This window comes from Priapulus caudatus, unplaced genomic scaffold (genome assembly GCF_000485595.1).
Source record: "Priapulus caudatus unplaced genomic scaffold, Priapulus_caudatus-5.0.1 Scaffold33, whole genome shotgun sequence".
NCBI lineage: Eukaryota > Metazoa > Priapulida > Priapulimorpha > Priapulimorphida > Priapulidae > Priapulus > Priapulus caudatus.
The window spans coordinates 456,869-468,223 of record NW_014577094.1 but is presented as its reverse complement, the minus strand read 5'-3'; the positions used below and the strand labels follow the sequence as shown (position 1 = coordinate 468,223).

Here is an 11,355-nt window from a genome sequence, read left to right as displayed (position 1 = left end):
GAATAGAAAGAATATAAAAATGTTATATGTTTTACCTTAATCTTTCAATAGTTCATAATATATTGTAATGTGTGTTGTGAGTCTTTACATGATGTTATGGATGCCAAAGATTTACATGCAAGTATAGTCTCTGTTTGCAAACCGGTTGTCGAACGAGAGCCTGAGCATTGCCAGATGTGACACACGCGTTAGCACGTAGCAAGCTCCGAGAATATAGCACCCATGCGACAACCCATGTATCACATATTGTGTTGGGTATACATCTGTGATTAGGCATATGACAGCGCGTAACCTATCAACAACTGCGCCACATGTTTGTAGTTGCCGCCAGTTGACGCGAAGTTGTTCGCTAAATAGCGAGAGCATAGCGAAGCGTTAGTGAAACGCGTTGTTTGGTAAAGTTGATCAGTAAAGTTATTCGGTAAGTTGTTCGGTATGCCTTCAGCGAACGAACAACTTTCGTCGGTTAATGAATAACTTTTAGCGGACGTTAGTGAAACGCGGCGACGTAATCACACGTGATAAGTATAGCATTTTAAATTGGCAATTTAAAGACGGGTTGTGACTTGTGTGGCGAAGTTTCTTATCATGTTTCCCATGCGTCCGATAAATCACAGACAATTTATTCACTTTTTTAATTATTAATTTTATTCGTTTCATATTAATTCGTCATGGGTGTGATAAATCAGACACAGTTTATTAATTTTCTCAATTTTATACAATTTTGTGCTACTGACTAATGCAATGTCCTATTTCATAACACATTTAACAAATAATTTAGGGCCCAATAATGTACTTTTCTTATTGTTTTATATGAAAACATTAGGTTTCGCCTTGAGTTTTACCAAAAAAAATATTTTTTAAAGTTTGATAGCCTATTAATTTTCATTCTGACACCCAGAAATAAATTCATGCCAAGGCTGTCCTTATGCAGTTCTCTCTTGGATTTCTGTGTACAGTTCGAGTCTGCATGCAGAATCTAGAACCAGGACATGCGTGATAGTAAAATCTAAGCTCACCGTGAAGCATTATGATTATTACGTTCCATCCATCGTGGGAACTATGTAGCATTGTTCCAGCAACACTTCTGTTTATATGTATGTATGTATGTATGAACGGGAACCTTTAGATCGGTGCTTCCCTTTTAATTTTTGATAGTTTCCCACCGGTAATTTCACTTTACCGGGAGATTTTGTTCCGGAGCTTCCAGGCTGATTCTAAGTAATGTTTAACCTGCTTTACCCAATCCCCACAACATCTATGTTCATTTAAGCTAAAGTCACACCAAACTCCCGGACCGGGCCGGACGCTGCCGGACTGATCCGGGGAGAGATCCTTGTTGGGTCCTGGACGGTCCTGGACGGTCCGGGGTGGTCCTTCATGGTCCTGCGTATTCCGGGATATCACTGTTTAACTGTTTAAAATTTCCGGGGTGATCCGGGACGGTCCAGGAAGTTTTCCCCATCCGGGGTGGTCCTTGACGGTCCGTGGCGCGTCCGTGGTAGGTCCGGGACAGTCCGTAGTGGCACCGTTTTGAACCGGGCCTATCCGTGGCCATCCGTGTCGTTTTTGTGGGCCACGGATCACTAAGGATCAAGTCGGACCCAACATGGATGGGAGCATGGATGGGCCAGGACGGGGCCGGACCAGGCCGGATCAGGTCCGTGGCGGTCCGAGGCAGTCCGGGGCGGTCCGGGGCGGTCCGTAGTGACTCCAAATTTCCAAGTTCCGCTCAATCCAGGATGGTCTGTGGCGCTGCCGTGCTGGTCCGGCCCGATGATGCTTTTTTTCAACCGTCTCGTAATTTTTTCACCCGGATCGCCACGGATTATAAATTTTAATATCCGAGGAGATCCTGCCCCATCCGCGATAATCCGTGGACAGTCCGGCCCCAGTGTGACTGAGGCTTTAGCCCCAAGATGGTGAGCATCACCTGCCTTTCCTCCAGCTGTGCAGGGGTGACCCCCACTTCTTGGAGCCTGTCCCACATGATCTCCCTTAGGTGTTTGTATGCCGGGCAAACTAACAGGAAATACTTTAGGTCTTCTGGTTCTCCCTTATTGCACACAGTGCAATTTTCTTTTTGCTTCCCCTAACCATCTCCTGGTTCTTTTATTTACGGGGAGGCATCCCGCTTTATATTGGTACAGCAGCTTACTGCCGATTTTGTTATTATTGTAAAAGGTTTCTTGTTTAGGAAATGTTTTTCCTTTATATAGCTCTAGTGTGCTTTTATTTACCATCCGCTTTCTCCATCTGATTGTGCTGCCTTTTATAATGATTCGCCATCGCCTAGTTTATCGCCAGAATATCGTCAACGTCACACATCTGCTTACATCTCATCTCTCATGCAGGATGGACATTGCATTTTCAACTCGGGCCGTCGCTACTCGGTAAGAAGGTGCACGTCTTCACGAACCACCCCGCGAGCGCCAGCGCGGAATTCGACCGCGGGGAGTACCGTGAGTTGGCATGGCAACAGAAGAGCAGCACCAGCGGCGACGATTCGGACGTGTTCGTCGAGGTCTTGTGCGGTTCGTCAGGATGCTTCAACTACTTCTTTCTGTACGAGGGAGGGTAGGTACTGAATGCGCAGCGACGATTACACACGACTGGTTTTCATCGCTGTACGTTGTTAGAAGTGATGTTTATAAGAGTGTGCTCTGCGAAAGTGCCGTCAGAGTGATTGTCGACCCCCCCCCCCCCAGTTTTATTTAATATGATGCACATCCTTAAGCCCGGCGCACACGTGAGTTATTTTACTCAAGTAAAATGATATGTGAATTTATGCAATACTTTGCTTTTCAGTGGGTCGATTCTGAAGCCGAACGGATCAGGTTACTTTCTTATTGATCCTGTTCTGACTGTTGGTGCAAAAAATGAGGAGATATCACTTGACTGTCTGCAGGTACGTGTATTTAGACAGCAGGGCTCGTGGTGAGAGTATTGGGCTGGGCATGAGCTTGTGGATTTGCCTTTGCTACTTAGCTAGTCAGTATATATTGCTTTTTATGAGATGGTGAAAATTATGTCTTATAAGCACAAAATTTACTGTATGTTGTAATGTCACTCTGTGTTGCGAAAGTTTTACTGCAAAACTGTTTAATTGACTGATGAATTTGTGTACACCTAGGTAATCGGTTTTAATTACAGATTTTATAACAGATCTGTTTCAATGGTTATATGTGTGTAATCAAGAGAAACATATTACTAATTATACAGTTACGTACGTGGCATGCATTTTTGTTCATGTGAATGTGAAATGAATGTAAATTGTAATTTTATTAAATCATACAGTTATGTGTTTACAGGGCTTTGCATTTTCTTAATTGTGTCAACGATTTGTTTCGACAGTGTCAGACTGTGCTGTCAAAGTGCCTGGGTCCCCTGGACGAGTGGGAGGGTCGTCTCATGGTTACCAAGGAGACGGGCTACAGCGCATTTCACTTTACTCCCGTACAAGATCTGGGCAAGTCCAACTCTGCCTACTGCATCAAGGATCAGCTGTCCCTGAACCGAACCTTTCAGCCTGGGCAGCCATCAACCTCGATGAAAACTCTGGCCCCTCTCATCAAAAAGATCAGAGATGAGTGGAAGGTAAGGTGTACAGCAGCTGATGCAGGTTGCTGCACTATTTGCACGCGACCTCATAAGTATCACTCGTAGAAATGCGTAAATAAATGATTATATAAGTGAGCAAAACACTAATTAAACTTAATAAGACTAAATCGACTAACTACATAAAAAAATCTGTTACTACACGTTTGCCTGTGCAGTTTACGTGTCTGCCGTTGGCAGTTTTTAGCGTAATTTTCTTCTTTCTTTCTCTCCCTGTCTCTCCCTCTCGCCTTCTCTTTCTTTCTCTTTCTCTCTTTCTCTCTTTCTCTCTTTCTCTCTTTCTCTCGCTCTCTTTGTGCTTTGCAAGTTTCTCGCTCACGTTTCTCTCTCTCCTCCTTTGCTAGATGCTGTCCATATGCGACATAGTGCTGAACCACTCAGCGAACGAGAGTCCGTGGCTGAAGGAGCACCCCGAGTGTGCGTACAACCTGGTGAACTCGCCTCACCTGCGACCCGCGTACATCCTCGATCGGGCGCTCTGGAACTTCAACAGCGAGGTGGCCGCCGGCAAGTGGGAGGAGCGCGGCCTGTCGTCGCACCTCACTACCGAAGAGGACCTTAGGGTGAGAGCGACGTTCTAGCAGCAGTCGGTGCTTCTTAAATTGACTACGTCACCAATTTTCCATGGTAAAATTTGTAAAAAGAAAATTGCCATTTTTTTACATTAAAAGGAAGAACTAACGATACTAAATATATCCTCAAACTCTCACCTGATAAAAATGTTTTTACGTTGGTTAAATTTGCAAGAATCTAGACGATTTGGTAATTTCTGTTGTCTAACACTATTCCCCCAGTACTGTTCAGATACTGGCATCTCTCTGTTTTTCACCGGCAAATTAGGGCATATAAAGAAGGTATATAAGCATGAAAAGTAAACAGAAACAGTAATTGTATTTCCATACATTTTATTTTGTACAAATAACACACAAATATACTACTTGATGGTGCTAGAAATTCGTGACGTAATCACTTTAAGCTGGTGAATGGTTCACCCAAGGGTGAATAGAAAATGGGTGAAAAACGTGGAAATTTAATCACGGGTGAATGAAATTTTGTGGTCGACGGTGGACGGTCGACGAAACTCGAGGGTGGACGACACTGAAATAGTTTAAGAAGCGATCTAGCTGGCGCGTTGCAAGCGGGACGAGACCGAGTCGAGCGTTGTACTGTAGGGGTAACGAGCCTTCGTTTTATGAAAGCTAGCGGGTGTATCTATCGTAGCCGGTGGAACGTGATATAGCATGTAGTGGAGGTAGCGAGCAGCCATCTGTGTAAATGTATTGATTACAAACGTTGCGCCAGAGAAATATTTAACTTTGCTCGGAAAGCATTCAGTTTGTCGGAAAAATTGCAGAAGGTTGCAAAGCGAATCGTCAAAGCTTTTTGCACCAGCAAGATTCCAGAGTAAACTTTCATCATGTCAACACACAAATCTATGCCTTATCGTGTAGTAAACTTTCATCATGTCAACACACAAATCTATGCCTTATCGTGTAATGCAAATAGTATAGTACTTGGATTGATTATGGGTATAGCCGGCATATCTGCACGGGGGATATTCGCAAGATGACATTACTAAACTTAGATAAAAGATAACAGATTTGTTAACCTATTATTCGACCTCATAAGACCTCGCTCTGTAAGTCCTTTTTATATTTTATGATTGGTAGTAAATAATGCTATGATAATATGGTATATATATAGCAGTCACGTTTCTTGATAATATTGAAATGCCAAGGTGAAGCTGAAGCAGCTGTTTTTTCTTGGTCTATTGTTGGTTCAGATAAGCACGGGGCTTTACATTGTAGCTATTCGTAGTATTGTGGCTGCAGAAGAATCTATGCGGCTGTACAGTAGTCACTTGTTGCAATGTTGTGGGCGCACATGAGCCAGCATTGCTGTACATAACATGAAATGACTTTTTGCAATGCTATACATTCAAGGAAATCTATGGCTGCATAAACATGTTAACATGTAGTTACTACTACTCACTAGTAAGTACTACACTGTAGTAACTCACAGTACAGCTCTATAGTGTTATACTTGCATCTATACAAGTGCATCTGCATTTTCCATTTTAGAAATTGCTGTCCATCTTGCACGATGAAATCATACCGAAAGGCAAGATCGAAGAATTTTTCATACTCAATGTTGAGACACTGGTAGAGGAATTTCGGGACAAGGCGTTAGGTGAGCGTCAACGGTAGATGGCTAATAAAAACTATTTGAAACTTATTATATACCTCCCTCTGATCCTCGAAGTACGCGCTCTTCCCTTGCGGCCGTGCAGCACTGACGAGCGTTCGCTGTCGTGTTTTCGATCTGCTTCTCGCAGAATATCGACAGACAGGGTTACTCTCGCTCACTTGAAAGCTGTTTATCGTCGTCTGTCGGCGAACGTTTCCTTAATGGGCTGAATCGTCTGCGCGAGGCCGGCCTCTGATGCAGTACAATACCATCCAGATATGGGACCATGCGCCAATCGCGTGCCGGAGGGATCTATCCTGAAGGTCGTGCAAGATCCAGCCTTTCGCAGGCTGCAGTGCAGCGTTGACATGAACATGGCACTAAACATGTACAACCATCACACCGAGCAGGCCCTGGCTGAAGAAGACAGGTAAGGGTAGCTTTTGGGGAGATTTGAGGGGTAGGTTGTGGGAGGAAGAAAGAGAGAGAGATGCGAGGACAGTAGCCGTCGTGGGTCGTTAGCGGACCCCGGTGACGTATGCTTGGATCTCTCATCTTTAGACTCTCTCGTTAATAATAATCCGTAGAAATTTCCGCTTTGTACGAGTGAAGATGTCCTTATGTCGGTATTGTGCAGTGTGTACGTACGTACACAGCGACCCTTGGACCCGTTGTCAGAAACATCACAAGCAGTTACATCATCAGTCTAAAATATCATAAACTTTTGCAGTGAAATGTCATGCAAAATGCATGACTGTTTCTAGGCTTATGACAGCTTATCTCTAAACTCACTTATTTTCTCATGTCATGTTTTCGTCATGTAACTAAAAATATTGTTAGATCAAAAGTGGAGGTGCATGTATACACAGAAACCTGATCATATATGCATTGATGCACCAACTCTTTGCAGCGTGGTTATGTGCTGTGCCAGTGTAATGAACCTGAATGATGTACGCTCGATCTTTTTATCACATTACTCGCATATTTCCGCTCCATGTAACTAAAGTGTACATTGCAGAGATACCAACCACTACGATTTATCCGTATTTTATACGAATTTCGTTTGCATTTTGACCACTACGACCAGTTTGCATACAACTACGATTTTTATTACGATCGAAAAAAAATCATTTTGATGATATTTCAAGTGTTTTGTTTCAGTGTTACATTGATATAACATGATTGAAAATAGCTACATGTATTTAGCAGCAAATATCAATGTGAACTTATTGTCATTTTGGGTCCCAGAATGCAGGAAATTGCATCTCGGAATCAAAAATTTTCCGGGGGGGGGGGGCATGCCCCGAACCCCCCTAGCATACTCGGGTCACTGCGTGACTATCGGACTACAGATTTCAGACATCCTCACTACAGTTTGCTCAGAAAAGTGTTGGCATCTCTGACATTGTAACTGTGTGCATTGCCACACACTGCTACATGTACATGTACATGCATTGCTGCACTTTGGTACATGTGCACTTTGGTACATGTGCACGTACATCTACATGGGTTTCCACACTCTGGTACATGTACATCTACATGCATTGCCTCACCTTGCTACTCGTACATGCTATACATCTATATCTTGTCACATCTATATATGTACACATCTATATGCTTTGTCAGACCTTAGTACATGCACATCTACATTCATTGCGACACACTGCTACATGTACATGTACAAGCCTTGCTGCACTGTGGTACATGTACATGTACATCTACATGCATTGCCACACACTGCTACATGTACATGTACATGTACAAGCCTTGCTGCACTGTGGTAAATGTACATGTACAAGCCTTGCTGCACTGTGGTAAATGTACATGTACAAGCCTTGCTGCACTGTGCTACATGTACATGTACATCTACATAAATTGCCACACACTGCTACATGTACATGTACTTGTACATGCACAAGCCTTGCTGCACTGTTGTACATGTACATGTACATCTACACGCGTTGCCGCACCTCGGCACATGCACATCTACATGCATTGCGACACTGCTACATGTGCATGTACATGTACAAGCCTTGCTGCACTGTGGTACATGTACATGTACATCTACACGCGTTGGCACACCTCAGCACATGCATATCTACGTGTACATCTACACGCGTACTCTCCACGTATTCGCAGGGTGGTGATGTGCTGCGCCAGCTTCCGCGGCCGCCTGCACGAGTTGAATCACGAGGCGGAGTTTCTGTGCAGCTGCCACCTGAAGCAGGCGGAGGACTGCCTCATTGCCGCGCAGCGCTACTACCGCCTGCAGGCCGACGGACCCAAGTGGAAGGCGGTCACCGAGAAGCAGCCGATCTCGTCCCAGTAGGTGTCTGTGGTCTAGGGACGGGGGTGGGCAGCGGCGCATGCGCGAAGCGTGCAGAGAAACTGTCAGGTCAAAGGTCGGATCGGACGGGGGGGGGCAGCGGCGCATGCGCGAAGCATGCAGAGAAACTGTCAGGTCAAAGGTTGGATCAGACGTTCGTTAAAACGTGTGTTTGAGCGGACACCTCTGTAGAACGGACACGAGTGCAAGTCCATGACTGACACTTACGAATTCACTTGAACTACGAACTGCCTTGAGTGGGTGTTTTACAGAAAAACCCCTCTACAGAATGAACACCTGTATATAAGTGACTTGCTCGTTTCGTGGGTTTTTCTCGAGTAATCCTCGTACACTCCGTATGTCGCTAAAAAAAAGTGACGTTGTCCGTACGCGCGAGTCGGCACTCGCGTTCAGTTCGCGTGCGTTGCCGGTCGCTACGAGCTGCTGCCTCGGCCGCGTTGCAGGTATTTCACGCACCCGGTGGCCGACACGTGCCTGGAGGACGATGAGAAGCTGATGGACTCGCCGCGCGCCGCGTGGGTGATGGCGCACAACGGCTGGGTGATGAACGACGACCCGCTGAAGAACTTTGCCGAGCTGCCGAGCATCGTCTACCTGCGCAGGGAGCTGCTAGCGTGGGGCGACAGCGTGAAGGTATGACTCCCCTGCCGGGGTTATATTGTGAAGCACAACAGTGTCAAGTGTAAAGACCTGGGTGTCGTGTCACGCAGTGACAGTGTTAAGGAGATTGGGGATGTATTGAGGATTCACAGTGCTAGGGTGTGAGTACATGTTGGTCATGTCGTGTGGTGACGGTGTCGTGTCGTGGTATGCACGTTTCACTACCTGGGGCGGTGGTGGGGGGTTATATCCTTGGTTGACAGTAACTATTCCATTGTAAGAGTTCCGTTTCTTCGCAGCTGAAATATGGAAAACGTCCAGAAGACAACCCGATCCTGTGGAAGCACATGAAAACTTACGTGGAGGAGACTGCGAGGATTTTCCAAGGCGTTCGGCTGGACAATTGCCACAGCACACCCATCCACGTCGGCGAGGTGAGTGTGTGTGCCCGCTGTATTCTGCGGGAATGTTTGCCTTCATTGTTCTGACGCGTGATCGATGGTACAGTAGAACCCGTGTTACCGGGCTGTGAAAAGATGGATGCCTTTTGTAAAGGAAACTGTTGGCATTTTCCTGTTGACTTGAAATTAGTGCAGCAATGAAACGACCTGTATAGAACGAAGGCATGCGTATAGAGGAAACCTTTTAGGGGGTTTCCTTTGAGTGATCCTTATATGCACGTTTTACTTTACTACACTTTGTAAAACATTACTTATGTCAAGGAAGTATTCGTTCTTCTATAACATTGGCACTTATCATTGGAGCAACCTTCAGATCTGTCACGTTATAGAAGCTATGTATAGTAAGGATGAGGGTTTGTGAATCGATCTATCCTCATGAGCAAGACAATCACACGGCTCTAGGATTGTTGTTAGATTCGTGAAGCTCACCCAGTTTATGCGTGTTTTTTGTATCTGCACACCAATACGTTAACTTTGATGCCCCTTCGTTCATTTTAATAGAACACTGGCCCGTGTAGCATATACAGTCTGGGCTTTGTATGATCATTTCTGGTAGAGTGAACATATCTGTGTGAGTATAGTGAAGCACATGCGTTATTGTTAATATCTTTAATTTTGAACCTCAGACTTCGGACTCCCTCATTTTGCTGCGGACTCGCTCTTTTTGAGGGTAGGGAGTCTGTTGGACTCCCTTGTTCAAAAGTTAATTTCTACCCCTGGTACCGTATTGCTAATGCGGTTCGGATCTGCTTGATCTTCTAGTATCTGCTGGACGCCGCGCGTAAGATCCAGCCGGATCTCTACGTCGTCGCCGAGCTGTTCACGTCCAATGAGAAGACGGACAACATATTTGTCAATCGTCTTGGCATCACGTCGCTGATTCGAGGTAGGCTGCTCGCGAACGAACGAACGCTAGTAAGTCCCATGATGCTAATGAATCAATAGATAGATGAGTCACAGCACGTCAGCCACAATTATGTTTGACAGTTAATTGTACCAGTCGGAACTTTTAATTTTAAGATGGAAATTGCTGCTTGTTAAACTCTGCCGTGCCACGCATTATACGCTAGTGAAGTGTGTTCAGTGTTAGTGTCGGGTGTTAAACGATAGTGTCGCATGTTGGTTGTTACATGTGTCACACGTAAAAAGTGAGTTGTGCATTTTCAATACCGGTGATGCGTATTAAAACTCTTCTGACGCGAAAATGTTATGAAGCTTTAGGGATACGTATTCGCGTACAAAGCTGTTTTGATAGTTAAATGCTAACGGTGCGTGTTAAATACTACGTGTTAAAACGCACGCGCCGCATGGTAAACGCCCCCTAGCATTGCGCTCGCTGACTCAGGGTTCGTAGCGGGTCTTCCAAAGTCTTATAAGTACTTATTTTGCCAAAAATAAAATAAGGGCCCTTATTAGTACTTATTTTTGGTAAAATCTTAGAAAAGTACTTAATAGTCCTTATTTTGTATATTATTGTTGTATATATAATACGGAATAATTAAATCTGATGTGCAATTGTGTATATAAATATTATTAGTGTACTTCTATAGTCGGTGATCTATCAGAAATCGCGTAAAAAAGTCTTATTTTGGCCTCCAGAAAGGGTCTTATAAGTCCTTATTTCAACATGTGGCTTACTACTATGAACCCTGTGACTGATTCGCTCGCTCGCTGTCTTGCAGAGGCGATGCAGGCGTGGGACTCGCACGAGCTGGGCCGCATCGTGCACAGGTATGGTGGCGAGCCCGTCGGCACGTTCATGCAGCCGCCGGCGCGCCCGCTCATGCCCTGCATCGCGCACGCCCTGCTCGTCGATCAAACGCACGACAACAAGTGTCCCGTGCAGGTGAGTGTTCGTCTGTCTGTCTGTTTCGCTCTCTGCTTCTGTATCGCTCTCTCTATCTCGTTCTCACTCTTCTATCATCGCTTCTCTCTAGCTCGTCTCGCTCTCTCTCGTCGCTTTCTCTCTCTCTCTCTCTCTCTCCTTCGTCTCTCTTCTTTCTCTCTCCTCTCTCTTCTTTCTCTCTCTTCGCTCTCTCTCTCTCTCTCTCTCTCTCTCTCTCTCTCCTCCTCTCTTCTCTCATTCCTCTCTCTCTCTCTTCTCTCTCTCCTTCTCTCTCTCTCACTCTCTCTCTCTCTCTC

At 45.2% G+C, this 11,355-nt stretch overlaps 1 protein-coding gene across 1 annotated transcript in view; it reads left to right on the top strand.

The window, feature by feature from the left end:
• The window catches only part of LOC106816717 (glycogen debranching enzyme-like), a 56,193-nt gene that overhangs the window by 3,563 nt on the left and 41,275 nt on the right, over positions 1-11,355 (top strand). Inside the window, exons 3-13 of the mRNA XM_014821338.1 lie at positions 2,355-2,577; positions 2,809-2,908; positions 3,355-3,597; positions 3,963-4,181; positions 5,700-5,808; positions 6,082-6,235; positions 7,945-8,130; positions 8,596-8,785; positions 9,052-9,186; positions 9,976-10,099; positions 10,896-11,059. Of these exons, the coding sequence (XP_014676824.1) occupies positions 2,355-2,577; positions 2,809-2,908; positions 3,355-3,597; positions 3,963-4,181; positions 5,700-5,808; positions 6,082-6,235; positions 7,945-8,130; positions 8,596-8,785; positions 9,052-9,186; positions 9,976-10,099; positions 10,896-11,059 (1,847 nt within the window). The remainder of the gene's footprint in view (positions 1-2,354; positions 2,578-2,808; positions 2,909-3,354; positions 3,598-3,962; positions 4,182-5,699; positions 5,809-6,081; positions 6,236-7,944; positions 8,131-8,595; positions 8,786-9,051; positions 9,187-9,975; positions 10,100-10,895; positions 11,060-11,355) is intronic.